This window comes from Equus asinus, chromosome 14 (assembly GCF_041296235.1).
Source record: "Equus asinus isolate D_3611 breed Donkey chromosome 14, EquAss-T2T_v2, whole genome shotgun sequence".
Lineage (NCBI taxonomy): Eukaryota > Metazoa > Chordata > Mammalia > Perissodactyla > Equidae > Equus > Equus asinus.
This window is the reverse complement of record NC_091803.1, coordinates 6767737-6791034: the sequence shown is the minus strand read 5'-3', so window position 1 is coordinate 6791034 and position 23298 is coordinate 6767737. Positions and strand designations below refer to the sequence as shown.

At 42.9% G+C, this 23298-nt stretch overlaps 1 protein-coding gene across 1 annotated transcript; it reads right to left on the bottom strand.

Moving 5' to 3' along the window:
• Nucleotides 1-239: 239 nt before the first annotated feature.
• Nucleotides 240-23191, bottom strand: LOC123275641 (olfactory receptor 2AE1-like). Its single transcript, XM_070485383.1, has 2 exons — nt 23104-23191; nt 240-3199 (listed from the first exon to the last, which is right to left on the bottom strand). Exons 1-2 carry the CDS (start codon nt 23189-23191, stop codon nt 2226-2228), a joined length of 1062 nt encoding a protein of 353 aa, XP_070341484.1. The 3' UTR covers nt 240-2225.
• Between the last annotated feature and the right edge of the window lie 107 nt (nt 23192-23298).

The following is a 23298-nucleotide window of genomic DNA, read 5'->3' as shown; positions in this document are numbered from 1 at the left end:
CCCATCTGCTCATTGATTCAGTTGACTTTCTCTACTGTCTGGTTGGGAAACTCTCCCCCTTTTGTTGATGTACATGCACCTTCTGAGCCTACCCTCCCCATAATTCTGTGCGATGAGGGCTCTGTCGTTTTGTTCTACCTTTCCTTAGGATACTTGGGCTCCTTGGCCTTCATGAGCTTCACCTTGGCTTTCCTGGCCAGGAGCCTGCCTGGCAATTTCAGGGAAGCCAAGTGCCTCACACTCAGCATGCTGGTGTTCTGTAGGGTCTGGATCACCTTCCTCCCTGTGCATAACAGCACCAAGGTGGAGGTCATGGTGGCTGTGGAGATCTTTTCCATCTTGGCTTCTAGTGCTGGGCTACTAGGATATGTCTTTGCCCCAAGAGCTATAAGGTTCCGCTAAAGCCAGATAGGAGTATCCTGCCAGGATTAAGGGGTAAAACAACTCTCACGGAAAATGAATATTCTATGGAATTACTGGATTATACAGTAATTTTATTTTCTCATTTTTGAGGAAACGTGAAACTGTTTTCTATAATGGTTGTGCCGTTTTACATTCCCACCAACGGTGCACAAGGGTTCCACGTTCTTCACCTCCTCACCAACACTTGCATTCTGTTTCTTTAATGATAGCCATCCTAATGGACATGAAATGGTGTCTCATTGTAGTGTTTGTTTGTTTGTTTTTATTAAAGGGTGAGATTTATTGTTTCCTGTTTTATTAGATATAGTTGACATATAATATTATATTAACCCAAGGTGTCCAACACAATAATTTATGTATCTATCGTGAAATGATGACCACAGTAAGTTTAGTTAACATCCATCACCTCACAACATTATACATTTTTTCTCGTCGGAAGAACTTTTATGATCTATTCTCTTAGCAACTTTCAAATATACAATACTGTTTTGTGAACTATAGTCACCATGCTGTAAACTATATCCATAGAACTTATCCATCTTATAGCCCTTACTGTCCTCGAATAAGTATCCATAATGTTGGCTTCAATTGTTTTGTTCTCAAATAATCTTATAGGATTCCTGACAAGGGCATTGTTGTGTGTGTAGAGAGGGAGAGGCAGCAGAAGAATAACCCCCTGTCTCTAACTGGGATTGTGAGCTAGCTGTTTATGAATCACTCTTGGGACTTCAGAAACAACCCAGGTATAGTTTGTGCAAAAATTAATTCTACTTGTCATTGGAGTATTACAAAGTAAATCCAACCTCAGGGCTAGGTGGGTAAGATGACACCCAGCTCATGAGGGGTGGCTCACCGATTACAGATGGCTAAAAAGCTGTTTCTCAGGGGAAAATACTTAGTTGTCGAAGACAGTATAACTTTCCTCTCAAATCTTAAGAGTTATTATTCTGAAGATGGTCCCAGGGATTCATGACATTTTTAACTAGTAGGGAAAGCAGGATATAAAAATTTGTCCCTCACTCTGGCATCCCTCAGACCATTAGACCCCAGGAAAGTTCACTGGGATGCCAGGCCTCTGCATATACACGCGATTAATATCTGGCTGAGACAAATGATTCTTACCAAGCTATCCACTGTAGTATTCTTTTTATAATATCTTCAGCTCTTTGAATTAATTACCTTGAATGTCATGTGGGACAGTAAAATAATCCAGGTCCTTTTCATTTATTAACCCATGCAACAAATAGTTATTGAGCAGTTGGTTCATGTCAGGCTCTTTTCTTGACTCTGGTGAAACAATAGTACACAAAGTAAAGTCCTTGCCCTCAGGGAGATTGCATACTTGTAAAATAGACAATAAGTATAATGTAAAGTAATTTTGTGTAACATCTTGTAAAGTAGTGCTACAAAGTGAAAGAAGGGCACACAGAATGGAGAGTGCTGCTTTGGATAGGGTAGTCAGGAACATGCTTAGAAATGCTTACATCTAAAAAGAGATAAAAAGGAAATGAGAGAGTGTTAAGCACTTTCAAGGCTTGATATTGGACTTCTCAGTTGGCAGAACTGAGAGAAAAAAATGTTTGTTGTTTAAGCCACCCTGTGTGTGGTATTTTTGGAATAGCAACCCAAATGGAGTAAGATAGTACTCTATGGTGCTTTGATGTCTGCGACCAAGTTAGAATACTGGAATTGTGTGCTGACCACTTCGTTTATGTAGTAGTCATCAGGAACCTGAACCCTTGAAAACTCTTAAAGGTTTACTCAGATCACTTTAAGGAGATTATCCCATTCTATTGCCATACTCAGGGCAACTCCAATTGCTGTCTTTGAGTGATATCTCTCCCCAGCACTCTCCTCAGAGCCTTAGCTACGCCCTTATTCCGGAGAGTATAAATCAAAGGATTCAGTGTGGGAGTAATGATGCTATAGAAAACAGAACCAACTTTGTCTTGCAATGGAGTGCACTGGGACCTGGGCCTCATATATGAGAACATGCAGGCACCAAACCAGAGGGAAACCACAGTGAGGTGAGAGCTACAAGTGGCAAAGGCATTTCTCTTACTCCCAGCTGCACGCATCTGAATGATGCTGTGGAGGATGAAGGCATAGGATGTAGAAACCAGCAAGATGTGGAGGAGGAGAAGTAGGACACTGCTGATGAACACTGTGGTCTCATAGACAGTGATGTCTCCACGTACCAACTTCACAACAGCTGGAAACTCACAGTAGAAGTGGTGGATTTTTTGAGGCCCACAGAAAGGGAACTGCGTCAAGATCACCGTGTGAATTAGGGAATTTATGGATGCCCCCAACCATGACACAAGAGCCATCATAAGTCCCACCTTTCTGTTCATGAGAACAGTATAATGCAGTGGATGACAAATGGCAACATAGCGGTCATAGGACATCAGAGCTAGGAGAAGACACTCAGCACCAGCCACAGACAAATAGAGGAAGTGCTGGGTGGCACAGCCCACAAAGGAGATGGACTTCTTGCCAGATAGGTAGTTGGTAGCCATCTTGGGGATGGTTGTGGAGACATGCATCCGATCCATGAGGGAGAGCTGGCTGAGCAGGAAGTACATGGGTGTATGAAGCTGGGAATCTGCACAGATGAGGAGAATGGTGAGGATGTTGTCACTCGCCGCAATCAGGAAGACCACCATGGTCAAGATGAAAAGAAAGAGGTGAGTGAGGGAGTCATCAAAGAGCCCTTCAAGGATGAAGTCTACTGGAGAGGTCTGATTCCTCTGCCTTATCTCCCCTTTCTCTGTCCCTGGGGAAACAGGAAGTGGAGAAGAATTTTGATATCAGAAATAGTGGAGTTCAGCATACCTTACAATAAGACCATTTGATTTACCACACAATTTTTGAAGACTTTTTTTTCTATTTCTAGTTATTCAACAGCCCAAATTCTTGAAATAGCCCTTTAAAATGAGAATGTCAAATCTTTCTTCACAAACATGACACTTAGAAATTCCAGAATTTCTAACCTCTAAGTGCCAAAAATCAAACAAGAGCCTCTCCTCATTAAGAAATACACACACACATATACTTTTTATAAGTATATATATATATATGCTTTATAGAGAGAGACTAAATGTTTACTAAACTAAATTATATTTAGTATAATATATATTATATATGTATATATATATATATATATATAAAGTACACATATATGCTTTCTTACTTACTATGTCAGAGTTTATCCAGAGAAGCTGAACCACTGAGAGTTTTATACATACATATGTATATATACATATATACATATGTATGTACTTAATGGGATTGTACAGAAATTTTGCATTATGCAATAGTGAAAGCTGCTTAAGCAGTCTATATAAGGCTGTCACCCCTGTGTCTGATGCTGGAACTTCAAGTCCATGGCACAAGCAGTCAGGAAGCTATAAAGTGGATATAAAGTGTGGTAGATCAAGGGCCTGCTGGAACCCACAAGAATGAGATATAACCCCAAAAGGGCAGACTGAAAGCCATGCCTGTTCTTGTTGCCACTGGAATTGGCGGTGTGAGTGTCTTGCAGAAGCTGAGGCCCATATTCAGGAGCCTAAACACACACACCTGGCCTGGAAGTCAGAGGCACTAAAGGAGGACCCAGGGGAAGGCAGAACAATTGCAGGCCCACCTGCTGCTTCCCACGGATGAGGAGAATCAGCAGATCAGATGCCATCTCTGCACACTACAAAATGGCTGCTTCTCTTCTGCCTCTAAAGCTCCGGGACAGTCTCTCCTGTGACCCACCTTAACCAGAAACACAAAAAATGGGAATTCTGGGAAATGTAGTCCATCCTAGCCAAGTTGACACATTACAAAGCCACCAGAGTCCATCTCCTGTCAATCTGGCACAGATGCACATCTCCTTAAGCCACACTTCATCCCAAAATAAACACAACAGTCATCCTTTTACCTAACATGATATCACTATCCCACATAGAACCAAAAACATGTGAAATAGTCATATAAAAACCAGGAATAAATATCCATTCCTGCTGTCCACAGAATGAGACATCCTATCCAAGTGCTAACCCATTCTGTGGAGGTCAGTTACACTCTTCCTCAGTCACTCTCGTTCATGATAATGGCCTCACAGACAGAGTAGCCACGGAAACCAGGATGAAGGCTACACATGGGCTCAGCAACATGGACTCCTCCTATCACTGAATCAACTAGCAAAGGAAGTTACTATACACTGCCTTGCATGGCTGATCCTGACTAGCAAGGGGTTACTGAGTTTCTACTACACCATGGGGATGAGGAGAAGCATGTCTGGAAGGCAGGAGATTTTCTAGGGGGCACCTCTGTACTCAAATGCCCTGTGATGAAAGTCAGTGGAAAACTATGCAAACCCAATTCACACAGGACTGGTAATGACCCAGATCCTTCAGGAATGAAAGTTTGGGTCATCCCACCAGAAAAGGAAACATGATGAAATGCAGACAAAGGAAATATGGAATGGTGTGAAAGAAGACATTATATACACCAGACATGACTACGTGAGCAGCTGCAGAAACAAAAACTGTAGTAGTAACAGGTATTTCTTCTTTCTTTTGTTATGAATATTTTCTAAATATAATTAACTGAATTGTTTGAGTTTTCCCCCTCAGATATCCCCTTTCTAACGTATGGTATATTAATGTAGTTAGGTTCATATCTAAGTATATCAGTCATAAGACATAAAAAGGGGAGTAGGAACCAGATAGAAGTAGAATGAATTTCAACCAAGACAAGGAAGCGATTTGGTATCTTCTTAAGTGGAAAGGGTTCGTGTGATTTATATCCTTTTCTTGGGAAAAGATTAACAAGTTTTTTATTGTATGTGGGGTAGTCGCACTATGTTATATGGAAGGAGAACTTGGTATGGTCTTTATTTGGAGATTAAGTATGGTTTATGAGATATATACGGGTGCCATGTTGACAAATAACAAAACCACCATTGTTATATACCTGAAAACAAACAAGAGATATGTCCTCAGTAGACCTGAGTCTCTTTAAATCATGGATCAGGCTGATCAAATTAAGATTATAACATTTAATCAACCAAATTCTATAACATTTAGTCAATCACATTCCCACTTGGCCCTTTATCTCATTCTCACAGGAATGCTGATCAGAATGAGCGCTTCATCTCCACGGTGAAGCCCAACTTGAAAAATTGATAATCTAAATTAATCTCCAAAATATCCACCCAATACCTCTTTGTATTTTTTCCTAAACATCTCCTAGATCTTCTTGCTTTCCCCATTATCTGCTTACCATTTAGAGCAAAGAAGTCAGAACTGAATGTTTTCTCCAAAGGATAAATTGACCAGTAAGAAAGAGGTCACATATATTATCTCTCTCCAATTAATGCAGCCTAGGGTCATCTTTTTGGCTATCTCCTCGTACTGTTATTTCAAACTCAGCTTCTTGTGAATGAAGGGCCCAATATCCCATGTTCCCCCTGGTCACTCCAACCCTATCAAGCCATCCATATATTTCCCTTGTATTAAAGTATTCATCTACGTCTCTATCTCTTTCCTCATTAATTTCCACCTTTTAAATGTCCATAGCATTGGTTTTCTCATCATCTGAGTCCTGTCTCTCTGCCTCCCTTAGACAACTTTCCTAATAATTTCCCATTCTGATTTGTGACCCTCAGTTGACTTTTTTCTCTGCTTTCTCAGCCAGCTTTCCTCACAGACTGACCAATATCACCCTCTGACTTTAGGGATGAGGGAATAAGCTAACAATGCCAGAGGTTGCCCTAGTTTATAGTGAAGGTTTCCTGAACACCTCGAGCCCCAAAATTATCTTACCTGGAATTTCTGCAGCAGAGAATTGTGGAGAGAACAAGTATAGAAGTGAAATGGCGAGGGCAGCATAGATCCACACTAACTCAAACATTGGCTACTGATCATCCAAACAAGTCTTTTCTGAGGTGCTCATCAGAGTTCCTTCTCTAACCCTGGTCATCTGCATTTACTGGTAGAATGGCATAGAACACCATGTCCTACACAGTCATCATTGTCTACACTAATTATCCTAGCGACAGAGCATCATCAGGAACAATAGCATCCGTAGTAATGCTCTTGCAATCTGGGCTCAGATTTTGAACTCCATCAGCACACATCAGGACAGATTAAGTAACTGAACCTATTGAACTTGTAATAGGTGGGCCTTTGAATAATGAATATCCTTCATCTGCCTCTAAATATATATTTCAGGTACCTCTCTATCCAAAAGGACAACAAGAGCTTGGGCAAAAAGAATTTCCATTAATGTTACCAGATTAAGAAGGTTCATTTAATACCAGCTTAATCATCAATAGGTCCAGAGCCAAAAGAAAATCTGTTTTGGAGTTTCTGCTATTTTGGATCACTCAAGGCACTCTCTTCTTAGCTTTACACCTCCTTTCCTACCAAATAAAACAAGAATTTGCCTCTAGCACTGGTATTTTTTAGTAGAATCCCCTTCTTGACTGCATGAATCTTTCCTCAGCAGGAATCATAGCGGTAAAAATGAGAAGAGACTTGGCCAGAAGGAGCTAAACATGAGGGAAAAGAAGCAAACATCTGTGAGAAATAAAACAGCCTTCTAACATAGAGGCCCTATTATGTCAGCTGAGGCAAATCAAGGGCACTCAATGTATGGCGTCAGGGATTCAACCCAGAGGACACATCCTGAGTCTCTTCTGGAGAGCATTACTTCAAGATGTCAATTACACTCCCCGTGTGCATTGAGATAAGCATTCCCAAAGGGCTTTCTTGGAGTTCGTTGGGAGGTGTCAGGGCATGAGATATTTCAAGGAGCATCACTCTGACGGTAACATGGGAATGACTTCTCCAAGGGCCAATTAAGCATGGAGAGAAACAATTCCTAGAGTCTCTGGCTTGTTTTTCATCTTGAAACACAGATCTTTCTAGCTCCTTTCTATCCAACCCTTTTGAGAAGACAGACTGCAAAAAATCTAGTCTCCTTTGCTCATAGGACACTTTTGGGGGTTCTGCCACATGCAATATCATAGAACAGAAGTCAAGGAATAGAGACAGGCAATTGCCAGTAGTGTTTCCCACTCTAGCTCTTGGTCATACTCCAGTTTCATATTCAACATTAATATAACATGTCAAAAGACTTCAGATACAGATATCAAAGAAGAAAATGGCATGTCCCTACATCTCCTTCATATTTACTCCCATCTGATTGTCATACACTGCTCTTTCTCTCCATTATATGTTGAGCTATTCCTTGTTTCTCTAACTCAACTCAGTTGCTAAAATGTCTTGTTTCACTGATCTTATCTTGTTTATTCTTGGTGTAGGTTCAATGTATCATCACTCTCTTCAAAACCTGCTCTCTAATGCTTTTACCTGGTGCTCTTCTTCTCACCAGAATATAATATCTCTGTGGTTAAGACAATGGTGGCATTTATATAATTCAGTAATTTATTTGACAAATATTTGATGAGCTTCTGCTATGTCCCCAGTGTCGTATTGGGTAGCATGATATGTGGTGATTAACAAGCAACCATGGTCTCTCCCCCCATGGAACTTACTGGTAAAACTAATAAATAAACATTGTATATCATATGGGGTTAAGAATTTGTAGTAATTAGAAGACATCATCATCATGGTGGTGTGAGAGGATCCTTGAGTCTCTGCTCTTCAATCTACAATGATTAAAACATTCGAAACTCAACAAAAGCTAAATTGCACCAAACATCAGGGTGATGGAAAGATATACACATCAGTACATGCAAAGAAAGTGAATTGGAGCACACAGAAAAGCCTAAATGAGGGAGCAGTGGAGGCAGCACCCAGGATCCTGGATCCCCAGCCATGGCAGATGAGCCAGCCGCCCCTGATCCCAGAGGACACAGTGGTCTGCAGCAGAGGTGTACGTGTGACTGCAGCCAGGCAGGGGCAGTGACACCTGTGGCTACAGGAAGCAGAGGAGCTACAAAGGTGGAGTCCCATGATCCCAAACCCCTGTCCTCAGCTCAGAGCCTGGTGGCACCAGGTGTGCACAGCACTCCCACTTCCCAACAGCAGTGTTTCCTGGGACCAAAGGGTAACAGGCAACAGCTGAGACAGTGTTGCTTGTACCAGTCTCTCTGGCCACCTCCCCAACCCCAATCCCCACAGCTGTGCTGGATCTTCCCACTCAGTAGATCTCAGATGTGGCTTTACATTGACCATTTCCGTGTCCTGAGAGCAAAGCCAGCAACCACAGAAATGCAAGCAATAAAAAGCCATCAGTGGGCCCCAGAAGGGCAGGCAGCAACAAAGAGAGTATCCATGTGACACAAAATAGAGGAGCTGGAGGATAGAACTTGCAGATCCACAGATATAGCCAGACACAGCTCAGGTAAGAGAAATCAAAAACAATTACTATAATGACACCTACTGAAAACAAAAAAAGGCTTCTAATCTCTAAGCAATTGAAAAGTTTGAATCAAAACAAAACTGTACCTAAATAAAAAATGTATTTGCTACAGAAAACAATCCTCCGAAACCCAAACATAAAGTCATGGGAGATTCCGATCTAATGGACAAAAAATTCAAAATAGCTATCATGAATAAACTCAGTGAACTTCAAGAAAACTCAGAAAGATGGTTTCATGACCTCAGGAATGAAATCAATGAACAGAAGGAATACTTCAATCTCCAAAGAGATCGAAACTTTCAAGAAGAACTAAGCAAAAATTCTGGAGGTGAAGAACTCGATGAATGAGATGAAGAATGCATTGGAAAACATTGTAAAAAGAGCATGTCATGTGGAAGAGAGAATTAGTGAGCTTGAAGATAGCTATAAATGGGGCAGGTAGAAGAGGAGAGACAGCTAACACTTTTTAAAATGTAGAAATTCTACAAGAACTATCTGACTCCTTTTGAAATGACAACATAAGGGTAATGGATATCACAGAAGGAGGAGAGAGAGAGAAGGGAGGAGAGAGCTTATTTAAAGAAATGGTAGCTGAGAACTTCCCAAACCTGGGGAAGGAACTGAATATACAAATCCATTGTGCAAGTAGAACACTCAATTATCTCAACACAAAAGGACCCTCTCCAAGACACGTGATAACAAAACAGTCAAAAATCAATGGCAAGAGGATTGCTGGGAAGGTGGTAACACAGGACTCTGAACTGACCTTCTCTGATGGACACAACAAATTTACCCCTGTGGAATGATTACCTCTGAGTGAGAACTGAAGACTGTATAAAAACAACCCTGACAACAAAGAACAACACTGACTGAGTTGTAAGAGGCAGAGATACCTTCCTGCTGAGGAAAGAGTCAAATTCTTGCCATGGTGCTTCAAGCCAGAGACATTTTAAGGTATGAAGCTTTTCCTGAAGGAGCAGGGGATCTGAGGGGGAGAGTGATGTCATAATAAGCAGCCTTCAAATTCAGCACAACCAAAGACAAACTGGCTTTGCTGGTTATTAAACCCAAAGGAGAATACCCCCCAGAAAACCTATTGAAGAGAAGAGAAAGAAAAGCCTGCTTTCAAGGGGCCCATGGAGAAATTCACCCATTCTAAAAACCAAACAAAATCACCAGAAAGAAAGGTGCATAGTCCTTTGGTTAAAAAAAAAAAAAGACTCACTGGATAAGCTCTGAGCACATCTCAGAGAGGCAGAAGGTGATTGGGATCACCACCCCAGGGAGTGAACACTGGTCGGAGCCATTATTGTGACATAATACAGGCCTCTGAGACAGACAGTGGCAGATGCAATTGTATTTCTTCCCATGGTCTGTTAGCTGAGGGGTTTAGCCTACCCACTAGAGCAGTGATTTAATCCAGCTCATCCAGGGAAGGCGCCCTGCCCTAGGGACTCACCCCACCCACTAGCCAGCCAACAGGGAACTTGTGGGGCTGTGTAGGTGGTGTGTTCTGGACCTCTACAGCAAGACAAGCAGGTCTGCTTCAGCAGAGCAGGGCATGTACACAGGGTGGGCCTGTGTTGATGGCGTTTATGGTCCCACAGTGGGGTGGTGAGACTTCTCAGGTGCAGCAGGCTTGTGCTGTTGGCCTTCTTATACAACAAATAGGGAATCTGCCCACCTTCCAACACCTGAAATGATTGTGTGCTCCCATCCCTGAGTCTGGCGTCACAAGGTTGAGCTCCTGAGAGAGCTAACAACAGCCCCGCAGACCAAAGGCCCAAAGAAAATGTGAGGCCGTGACACTAGCAACCAGCCACACTGGGGCCTGACTCACTTTATAGCAAAACAACAGCAGGTATGTGCTATTAGACCTTTCAGCCAGCTGTGTTGGGGCTCACTTCACCCAATAAAGTGAGTAAAGTGACCATAGCAGCAACACACAGCTGAGGCTTACAATCACCTGGTCAGGGGGTCAGCCTCACTTTCATATGCACCTTCAGCAAGACCTAACCTGCCACAGCTTCTAGTCTGTAAGCCTGGCCTGCAGACTGTGGACTTGCCAGCCCACATGCTCACACAGGCCAGTATATTAAAGTCAGTCTCTCTCTCCACATGCCTATACACACATCTGTGTATGTGCGTGGGTGTGTATCCTGTTGCTTGTTTTTGGGAGAAGCCTGGCAACCACATTGCTGAAGTCCCTTTGTCCTTCACTTTTCCATTTCAGAATCCATGTCATTCGAGGGCTTTAGAAACTCAGCGCCATAGGAAGTTTGCAGATGAAGCGTTTGTCCAATCCAGACCTTGTACTGCATGTCGGGTGCTCCCAGCACCGCCAGGGAATTCTGGGGAAAGCCCAGGTGACCCTTTCCTAGCTGAAGACACACAAAGGACCCCAAGGCCCCTTACCTGCAACAGGCCGAACTGAGGAACAGAAAGCTCACCCTCCTGAGGGCCGTTCGACAACATGGTCAGCAACCAAACTCCTGCAAGACAAAAGCAATATATGAGGCCTCAGGAAATAAACCCAAAGCAGTATTTGCAGAATGCGGACTTCCATGCCAGAAAGGGCTGTCGAGAATATGTCACACTTCCTTTAACACACTTCTTGGGGAAGTCAACATTTTGCCTGTCTATTGTGACCCTTTAGCACTCGCACTTGATACATGCTCCTTCCTGCACGGTCCTCTCCTTTCGTGCTAAATGCTTCCACTCTACAGTCAGTCAAGAGAAGAAAAATGATGGCGTGTGCATGCCAGAGGGAGTCAGCACCCTCGCAAATCATCAGGAGCATGTGAATTTCTGCCATCACTTGTGTGGAGTGGGGGCCGCCCCTAGCTACGCAGCAGCCAGGCAAGGATAACCGGGAGCAAGGGGTCTAGATGACTCCTTCGACAACTTTTAGCAAGGATTTGCTGGGTGGATTCTGATTTGCTTCCAGAGAGGTCTGTGTGTTTGTGTGAGGGAGAGAGATGGAGGGAGAGGGAAGGGAAGATGATTTCATGGTTTGAAAGCTGCTGGGAAAGCTGATTCCCACTAAATGCAGAAAATCCATTGGACAAAATCCAATGCCCTTTGTGATCAAAACACTCAGGACACTAGAAACACAAGGCAGCTCCCTGAGCCTGGGAAAGGGCATCTGTGAACAAGACAGAGCTCACATGCATCATACTTCACGGGAGAGACTGGAAGCCTCGTCCCTGATGTCAGGACAAGGTGAGCAAGGGCCACTCCCATCAATTCTATTTTACATTTACGGGAGGTTTTAGCCATGTCAGATAGGCAAGAAAATGAAATAAAAGGCATCCAGATTGGACGGAGTGAAGTAAAACTCTCTCTATTTGCAAATGACATGACCATGTATATAGGAAATCAGAGAAAACACAGAAAAAGCATTGGAACGAATAAACGACTTCTGCAAGATGGCAGGATACAAGATCAGTAAAAAAAAACAAAACCACCACCAATCTACGGAACTACAAGTTGGTGCAGCCACCATGGAAAACAGTATGGAAGTTCCTCCAAAGATTAAAAATAGAACCACCATATGATCCAGTAATTCCATTTCTGGGTATTTACACAATGGAAACAGAAGCATTCCTGCAGACAGACATCTGCCCCCCATGTTCACTGCAGCATGATTCACAGGAGCCCAAACACAGAAGCAACCCACGTGTCTGAGCTATAGATGCAGAGAACAGGTTGTCAGCTGCCAGGGGGAAGGGGTGGTGGGTGGGCAAAGGGAGCAAGGGGGTCAAAAGGTACAAATTCCCTGTTCTAAAATGAAGAAGTCCTGAGGACTTAACGTGCATCATGGTGACTAGAGTTAGCAGTACTATATTGTCTACTGGAAAGTTGCTAAGAGAGTCAATGTTAAAAATTCTCAAGACAAGAGGAAAAATTTTGTAACTATATGAGGTTGCAACAGCACAGAAAACACTGACCATCTTAAACCAGTTTTTCTCCATTAAAACAGGTTGTTGATTAATCAATCCTGGTGCTCAATTGCACAGACAGCACTGTGCACACGCCAGGCAGGAACCCACGGCCCCAGGAGGTCCCCAGAGACAAGAATCCTCAGAAATGCTGACACCGGAAGCAAGCAGCCCTTCAGTAAGGACAATCTGGCTTCCAGCAGCCCAAGTAGCTTGATTACTGAGTCAAGGCCAGCCCGGCAGCCCAGGTGGTCCCAGCAGCAGCTTACTAATCCATCAGTGCTGAAATGTGACCCCAGACCTGCATTGGGAAGACAGATTGGAGAGATTTGCCCCTGTTACCTTGCGAGTCGACCTTGCAATGAAGATCTTCTTTTCTCAAAAACCAAGGCCATAGTCCTGGCTTCTATGCGCATCAGGGAGCAAGCCCTTGCTCAGTAACAAGGCGATGGATTCAAACTTGACTCACGGCGGTAGGATTTGGGAATATACACATATATGGAATCATTATATTTTACACCTGAAACTAACATAATATTTCAATTAAAAAGTCAATTTTATTTCTCCATGCTAGCAATGAAATACTGACAATGAAAGTAAGAAAATAGGTTAATTTACAATAGCATCCAAAACAATAAAATCCTTAGTAATAAATCTAGCTTAAGAAGTACAAGACTTGTACAACAAATGCTGCAAAACATTATTGAAAGCAATTAAAGAGGGCCAAAATACATGAAAAGACTGCCAATACTCATGGATCAGAAGACTTTATACTATGAAGATGGCGATACTGCATGGAGAGAACTGCAGAGTCAATGCAATCTCAAGCAAAATCTCAGCAGCCTCTTTTGCAGTAACTGACCAGCCAATCCCGAAATTCATAGAGAAATGCAAGGGAGCCAGAGGAGCCAAAGCAACCTCGAAGAAGAAGAACAGCATGGAGGGCTCACACTTCCCGACTTTAAAACTCATTGTGAAGCTGCAATAATGAAAACAGTGTGGTACTGACAGAAAAATAAACACACAGATAATGGAACAGAACTGGAAGACCAGAAATAAATGTTCATGTTTACAGTCAGTTGGATTTTGAAGAGAGATGAGACAGTTCAAAGGGGAAAGAAGAATTTTTCAACAAATGGGATCGAGACAACTGGATATTCACATGCACAGGAGGAAGTCAGACTCCTTCCTCACAGCACCTCCAGAAATGACCTCACAGAGATCCAACACCACATAGGAGGCAGAACTACACAACTCCTACAGGAAAACACATGGGATCACAACTTCTGACCTGGAGACAGGCAATTGTTTCCCAGGGATGACACCAAAAACACTAGTATAAAATAGAAAATAAATTAATTGAACCTCAACAAAATTAAAACCACGTGTGTCTCAAACGAGAGTATCAAGAAGGTGAGAAGACAACCTGCTGAATGGGACAATACCCAAGCGAATCACAAGTATAATAAGAGACCTGCGTATAGAAAACATACTGAACACTTAAAAGTCAATAATAAAGAAACTACAGGTGTGGACTGAGCAAGACGGCGGGGTGAGCTGACCCGGGACTGTCTCCCCTCCAAACTGCAACAAAGGACTGGAAAAAAACTCAATTTCAGCAAATAAACCTAATGCCAGGACGTTGGAGACCTACAGTATCAAAAATATGGAGGACAGAGACCCTGCTGCTGGCCTCGGAGGAGCTGGAACGCGGTAGGAGAGAACTTCGCTCCCTCCCATAGAGTCGGGGATTGCTGCCGCGAGTGAGGGAAGGAGCAGGGGAGGGGCCGCACAACAGGGGTATCATCCAGGACTCCCGCTGGCAGTACAGTGGAAACCTGCTGACGGAGGAAAGCTTCCGTGTGCGGGGACCCCACATACCTAGGGCCCCAGGAGACCAGAGAACAGAACTGATCTGAATCCAGATCGGCCTGAGAGAAAAACCGCCCCTCCCCCAGGCGAACTGAGCTGGGCGCCGCCATCTTGCCCGAAGGCGGAGAGCTCAGAACATGCAGCTCTCGACCCCCATCTAGTGGCGACAGGCTGTAACTGCAACCGAATTCTACCACCATGCGAAAAAACCGCTCCTCTACCATCCAGCAACTTATAAAAGCCCCAGACCAGAAGGAAAACAATAAAAACACAGAATTAAGTCCTGAGGACTTGGAAACAGGTAACTTAAGTGAAAATGAGTTCAGAGCAGCTATAATCAAAAAACTCAATGAGGCAGAGAGAAAGATAGAGAAACAAGCCAACGAGTTCTGGAGTTGCTTCACAAAAGAGATTGAAATTATAAAGAAGAATCAAACAGAATTATTAGAGATGAAAAACACAATGGACCAGATAAAACGGAATACGGATTCCCGGAGTGCCTGGGTAGACACCATAGAAGAGCAAATTAGCATAATCGAATATAGACAGGCTGAATGGCTCCAGACAGAGGAAGAAAGAGAACTAAGAATTTAAAAAAATGAGGAAAATCTCCAAGAGATAGTGGATTCAATGAGGAGAAAGAATTTAAGGATCAGAGGAATTCCCGAGAATGTGGAAAAGGAAAATGGAGCAGAAAGTGTGCTTAATGAAATTATAAACGAGAACTTCACAAATCTAGGGATTGAGGGAGAAATGTGTGTAGAGGAAGATTTCAGATCTCTTAGATTTGTCAATGTAAAAAGACCTACTGCAAGGCATATAGTAGTACAAATGGCAAAAATGAAAGACAAAGAAAGAATACTCAGGGCAGCAAGACAGAAGAAAATAACCTACAAAGGAACTCCTATCAGACTTTCAGTGGTTTTCTCTACAGAAACCTTACAGTCTAGGAGAGAATGGAGTGACATATTCAAAACTTTAAAAGATAAAAATCTTCAGCCAAGAATACTCTATCCAGCAAGAATATTCCTCAGATATGAGGAAGAAATTAAATCTTTTCCAGACAAACAAAAGTTAAGGGAATTTGTAATCAAAAGTCCTCCACTACAAGAAATCCTCAAGAAGGCTCTCATACTTGAAAAAAGAAAAAATGGAGAAAGGGGTCACAAACCACAGAGTAGCGAGACAGATAAATAGAACCAGAATAGGATAGCAAATATTCAACTATAGCATTAGGATAAAGGGAAGGAAACTACCAAAGCAAAGAGGATCTTATCACTCTAACTACAAACTCATAACACGAGTTGGAATAAGAAACAAAGATAATAATTTAGGAGGGGAAGAGCAAAGGGACTAAATCAGTCTAGGCCAAGTAACTAAGAGACCACCAGAGAATAGACTATATTATACACGAGATTCTAAATACAAACTTCAGGGTAGACACTAAACTAAAAAACAGAACAGAGACACAAATCATAAATAAGGAAAAATCTATGAAACCCAGCGTAAGAAATTGCCGTACCACATGGGTAGGATAAAGCACAGGAAGAGAAAATCAGGAAAGCCAGATAATGAGCAACAGATTGACAGCTTTAAGTCCACATGCATCAATAATCACTCTCAATGTAAACGGATTGAACTCTCCAATAAAAAGACACAGAGTGGCAAAATGGATTAAAGAAAAAGATCCAACAATTTGTTGCCTCCAGGAAACACACCTCAGCCCCAAGGACAAACACAGGCTCAGAGTCAAGGGGTGGAGGATAATACTTCAAGCTAATAGCAAGCAAGAAAAAAAGCAGGTGTTGCAATTATTATATCAGACAAAGCGGGTTTCAAAATAAGACAGGTAAAGAGAGACAAAGTGGGACAATATATAATGATCAAAAGGACACTTCATCAAGGAGAAATAACACTTATAAATATCTATGCACCCAACATAGGAGCACCAAGGTTCATAAAGCAACTATTAACAGACCTAAAGGAAGATGTTAAAAACAACACAATAATGGTAGGGGACCTCAACACGCCACTCACGTCAATGGACAGATAATCCAGACAGAAAATCAATAAAGAAATAGTGGAGCTAAACGAAAAGCTAAAACAATGGGACTTAGTAGACAGATATAGATCACTTCATCCTAAAACAGCAGAATACACATTCTTCTCAAGTGCACATGGAACATTCTCAAGGATAGACCATATGTTGGGAAACAAGGCAAGCTTCTACAAATTTCAAAAAATTGAAACAATAACAAGCATCTTCTCCGATCATAATGCTATAAGGCTAGAAATTAATTACAAGAAAAAAGTTGTGAAAGGCACAAAGATGTGGAGACTAAACAATACACTACTGAACAAGCAATGGATCATTGAAGAAATTAAAGAAGAAATCAAAAAATACCTGGAAAGAAATGAAAATGATAACATGCCATATCAGCTCATATGGGATACAGCAAAAGCTGTATTAAGAGGAAAATTCATCACAATACAGGCACATCTTAACAAACAAGAAAAATCCCAAATAAGCCATATTAAACTACACCTAACTGAACTAGAGAAAGAAGAACAAATAAAGCCCAAAGTCAACAGAAGGAGAGAAATAATAAAAATCAGAGCAGAAATAAATACTAGTGAAACGAAAAAGGAAGTAGAAAGGATCAATGAAACAAAGAGCTGGTTCTTTGAGAAGATAAATAAAATTGACAAACCCCTAGCCAGACTTACAAAGAGAAAAAGGGAGAAAGCTCAAATAAACAAAGTCAGAAATGAAAGAGGAGAAATAACAACAGACTCTGCAGAAATACAATGGATTATAAGAGAATACTACGAAAAACTCTATGCTAACAGAATGGATAACCTAGAGGAAATGGATAAATTCTTGGACTCCTGCAATCTCCCAAAGCTCACTCAAGAAGAGGCAGACAGTTTCAACAGACCAATCACAAGGAAAGAGATTGAAGCAGCAATCAAAAACATCCCAAAGAATAAAACCCCAGGACCAGATGGCTTTCCTGGGGAATTCTACCACACGTTCAGTGAAGATTTAATACCTATCCTTTTCAAGCTATTCCAAAAAATTAGGGAGGATGGAACACTTCCTAACACATTCTGTGAGGCCAAAATCACGCTGATACCAAAGCCTGACAAGGACAGCACGACAAAAGAGAACTACAGGCCAATATCACTGATGAACATAGATGCAAAAATTCTAAACAAAATTTTGGCAACCAGAATTCAACAATTCATCAAAAGGATCATACATCATGATCAGGTGGGATTCATACCAGGGACACAGGGATGGTTCAACATCCACAAATCAATCAACGTGATATGCCACATCAACAAACTGAGGAATAAAAACCACATGATCATCTCAATAGATGCAGACAAAGCATTTGACAAGATCCAACAGCCATTTATGATAAAAACTCTGAACAAACTGGGCATAGAAGGGAACTACCTCAACATAATAAAGGCCATATATGACAAACCCACAGCCAACATCATACTCAATGAGCAAAAACTGAACGCCATCCCCCCAAAAACAGGAACGAGACAAGGATACCCTCTTTCACCACTCTTATTTAACATAGTACTGGAGGTCCTGGCCAGAGCAATCAGGCAAGAAAAAGGAATAAAAGGAATCCAAATAGGGAAGGAAGAAGTGAAACTCTCGCTGTTTGCAGACGACATGATTTTATATATAGAAAACCCCAAAGAATCCATTGGAAAACTCTTAGAAGTAATCAACAACTACAGCAAAGTTGCAGGGTGTAAAATCAATTTGCATAAATCAGTAGCATTTCTATATTCTAATAACAAACTAACAGAAAAAGAACTCAAGAACACATCACCATTCACAATTGCAACAAAAAGAATAAAATACCTCGGGGTAAATTTAACTAAAGAAGTGAAGGACCTATATAATGAAAATTACAAGGCCTTTCTGAGAGAATTGAATGATGACGTAAGGAGATGGAACTACATTTCATGTACATGGATTGGAAGAATAAACATAGTTAAAATGTCCGTTCTATCTAAAGCAATCTACAGATTCAACACTATCCCAATCAGAATCCCAAGGACATTCTTTACAGAATTAGAACAAAGAATCCTAAAATTTATACGGGGCAAGAAAAGACCCCGAATTGCTAAAGCAATCCTGAGAAAAAAGAACAAAACGGGAGGCATCACAATCCCTGACTTCAAAACATACTACAAAGCTACAGTAATCAAAACAGCATGGTACTGGTACAAAAACAGGTGCACAGATCAATGGAACAGAATTGAATGCCCAGAAATAAAACCACACATCTATGGACACCTTATCTTTGACAAAGGAGCTGAGAGCATACAATGGAGAAAAGAACGTCTTTTCAATAAATGGCGCTGGGAAAACTGGAAAGCCATATGTAAAAGAATGAAAATTGACCATTCTTTTTCACCATTCACCAAAATAAACTCAAAATGGATCAAAGACCTAAAGGTGAGACCTGAAACCATAAGGCTTCTAGAAGAAAACGTAGGCAGTACACTCTTTCACATCAGTAGTAAAAGGATCTTTTCGGACACCATGTCTTCTCAGAGAAGGGAAACAACAGAAAAAATAAAGAAGTGGGACTTCATCAGACTAAAGAGCTTCTTCAAGGCAAATGAAAACAGGATTGAATCAGAAAAACAACCAACCAACTGGGAAAAAGTATTTGCAAGTCATATATCTGACAAAGGCTTAATATCCATAATATAAAGAACACTCACAACTCAACAACAAAAAATCAAACAACCCGATCCAAAAATGGGCTGGAGACATGAACAGACATTTCTCCAAAGAAGATATACGGATGGCCAACAGGCACATGAAAAGAGGTTCATCATCGCTGATCATCAGGGAATTACAAATCAAAACTACACTAAGATATCACCTTACACCCATTAGAATGACAAAAATATCTAAATCTAATAGTAACAAATGTTGGAGAGGTTGTGGAGAAAAAGGAACCCTCATCCACTGCTGCTGGGAATGCAAACTGGTGCAGCCACTATGGAAAACAGTATGGAGATTCCTCAAAAAATTAAAAATAGAACTACCATACGATCCAGCCATCCCACTACTGGGTATCTATCCAAAGAGCTTGAAGTCAGCAATCCCAAAAGTCCTATGCACCCCAATGTTCACTGCAGCATTATTTACAATAGCCAAGACATGGAAGCAACCTAAGTGCCCATCAACAGATGATTGGATAAAGAAGATGTGGTACATATATACAATGGAATACTACTCAGCTGCAAAGCAGAACAAAATCATTCCATTTGCAATAACATGGATGGACCTTGAGGGAATTATGTTAAGTGAAATAAGCCAGTTAGAGGAGGATAATCTCTGTATGACTCCACTCATATGAGGAATTTAAAAAGATGGACAAAGAGAACAGATTAGTGGTTACCAGGGGAAAGGTGGGGTGGGGGGAGGGCACAAAGGGTGAAGTGGTGCACCTACAACACGAATGATAAACAATAATGTACAACTGAAATTTCACAAGATTGTAACCTATCATTAACTCAATAAATATAAATAAAAAAATAAAGAATTAAAAATAAATAAATAAATAAAAAATAATAAAGAAACTAATAACTCAACTTAAAAATGGGGAAAGGAGCTAAACAGACATTTCTCCAAAGAAGATACACAAGAGGCTGAAAAGCACAGGCAAAATGCTCAAGATCCTTATTCAGAAGGGAAAAGCAAATCAAAGCCACAATCAAGATATCACTGCCCATCCACTAGGACGGTGGTAATTTAAAAGGTAGACAGTAAGAAGTGTCGACAAGGATGGGCAGAAATTCAATCCTCATATGTTGCTGGCTTGAAATAAAACATGGTGCAGCCCTTTGGAAAACAGCCCGGCAGCTCTTCAAAATCTAGACGCAGTTTCCATACGACGCCACAATTCCACTCCCAGGTATGTACCCAAGAGAAATGGAAACATATGAAAAGTTTGAACACGAATGTTCATAGCGTCAGGATTCACAAGAGCCAAAAGTTGGAAACAACCCAAATACCCCTCCACTGGTTAGTGGATAAACAAAACATGGTATATCCAGACAACAGAATATTATTTGGCATAAGAGAGAATCAATTAGTGACATGTGTTATAAATGCGGATGAACTTTGAAACATCCTACATTAAAGGAGCCATCAAAGGACCTGTATTGTATTATTCCGTGTATATGAAATGTCCAAAATAGACAGAGAGAGACAAGAGTAGTTGAGGGGTTGCCTAGGGCCCTGGGGATGGGGGAATGGAGAGTGACTGCTCAGGGGTACAGGGTCTCATTTCGAGGGGATGAACACGTTCTACTATCGTGGGGATGGTTGCACAGCTCTGTGAATATCCCACAAACCACTGAATCGTACACTGAAAATGGGTGGATTACACGGCATGGCAGTTATATGTCAACAAAGCTGTTTCAAAAAAGAAAAAGAAGAGCAATTTTCTTTTAACTTTGCGATGTGTCTTTGTCCCACGATAAGTAGCACGAGGCACTGGCTACAGCTGAGTCCCAACCAATCCAAAGGATGTGGGTCACAGCCCCACAAAGCCCATCCCCAGGGAAATGGGCAAAGACATCCTCGGAAGGAAAGGATGGGGGATGCTGGTGTCAGGAAGGGGGTGCAGACTTGCTCCAGCCAGCAGCATGGGCGGGAGCAGCCCTAACCCGACCCTTCACACTAAAGAAATGTTGCCTTGAATTTATGCCTCGATCTTCCCAAGGGAAAGCAGGTGCAGCTTATGGTGTCTCTCTAGGCAAGAGGGTAGCTGGCAGAGGACAGAGTGGAAATTTTATCTTTTGATTTTCAAAGCAGCTATTCCATGTGGGAAACACACCGAAAGGGAGAAAACGAGAGTGCATAGGCTGTAACATTCTCTCTAATTCAATCACTCCAAGACACGGAGGTTTCCTTAGAAACTTGCCCAGAACAGAGCTGGAGATGGGATTTTAAACAACAGGACTTGGAACAAGTGAACATTATTGACTCATTAGTGTGATAGTCAGGGACCCACGAGGGTGAACACAGATCCTGCTGAAAGATGAATGAAAGTGCCCAAGGGCATCGATGAACTCTGGTGAGACGGAAGGAGCAGGACCTGTGCAGTGAGCACAGAAATGGGAACTTTCCATGACACACAGGCTGTGAGCGAGTTGCACTGGAACCACTCATCTGAGAGCTCGGCCTCTCTCGTCTGTCTGTTTACCAGTTTAGACCCTCAAGGGGAAAAAACTATTTTTGTCCCCTGTTTCATGTCTTCAGGAACATTTGGTAACTTAAGGCATCAGCTGTCAGAGCTGCAGGAACTTCTGGAAACCACTTAGGCCCTCCAGCCGAGCCCGATGTTACAGATGAGGAAACTGAGACACAGGGAGGCTGGTAGTGTCTCTGACAGCTGGCCCAGGGCCTTTCAACCTGGTGAGACATGAAAATCTCTGCTCCCTGTGCCAGGAGTGGCCGGATCATTAGAACAAGACATTTTCGAAGAAAGCTGCCTGTTTACCATCAAGTGACCCCCAAACAAAACTTGAAGGATACCAGTAACTTTTCACATCATTTTAAAGAAACAAAGGTTGGTGCTTTATTTTTGCAAAGGGTAAAATATACCATCATTTTTGTTCTTTCCCCAACACAGAAAGGAAACAGTCTACTGGACAGGAGAAAACTCTAGGGCGAGTTGCCATTTTCAGTTTATCCCCACGGACATTTGAACCAAACGACTTGAGTCCTGACCCCTTCGTCCCTATAGTCCCCCACAGTAAACGCATCAACTCATCATAAATGAGCAGAGACACATTGGTCTCCTCGCCCAGGTAGCATCCACATTTGCGACAGGTGTGCTCCTGCCACCAGGTCCCTGTCCCTCCCTCAGGGGTCCAGACAGGGCCGGACACAGGGGTGGCAGCATGGTGCCGCCTTTGGTGGTGGGCAGCAGCGCTCTCACCTGTGGGCTCACGAGGCCAGGGCCGTGTCCTTCACCGAGGTGACGGAGGTCTCCTGCTGTCCCTGCAGATGCCGACCAACAGCCCTCGGTGATAAAGGACCGGGACACGGAGCAAAGGGCACCTGTCCCCTGCGTCCGGCCCACAGGGCGAACCACAGGCGGGTCTCCGGGCTCAGAGGCCTTCTCTCCAGCCCCGGAGCCTCTTCTGCCGGCCTCCGGGCGCCGGCTGGCCCGGGACGCGGGGCCGAGGCTTCTGGGGGAACAGGCCACCTCTCTCTGCTCCCCTCGCCGCGCCCACAGCCTGGCCCCTGGGACCCAGGACCTCTCCGCACGCCCCACCCAACCTGGCCATGGAGCAGAAGGCGGGACAAGACCCTTGGGAGCGGCCCTTGGGCGCCATTGGCGGTGCACATGCGCGCGGCGGGCGGTCACGGGCACGCGCTTTCTCTGGCCGTTGTGCACAGGGCCAGGAAGCGAGCCCGGCCGACCTTGGGGTCCGCCCATGTCCGCCGCTGGAGGGAGGCCGTGCGGCTCCGAATGCGTCCCCGCCACAGCCCGCGGGGAGAGCCCGGCCATGGCCACGCCAAGCTGGACTGCTGCAGCCCCACCACCCGCCCCTCAGGGGACAGTGGGGAAACGGAGGCCAGGAGCGGCAGGGACTGGCTGGGCGCTTGAGCTGGGCA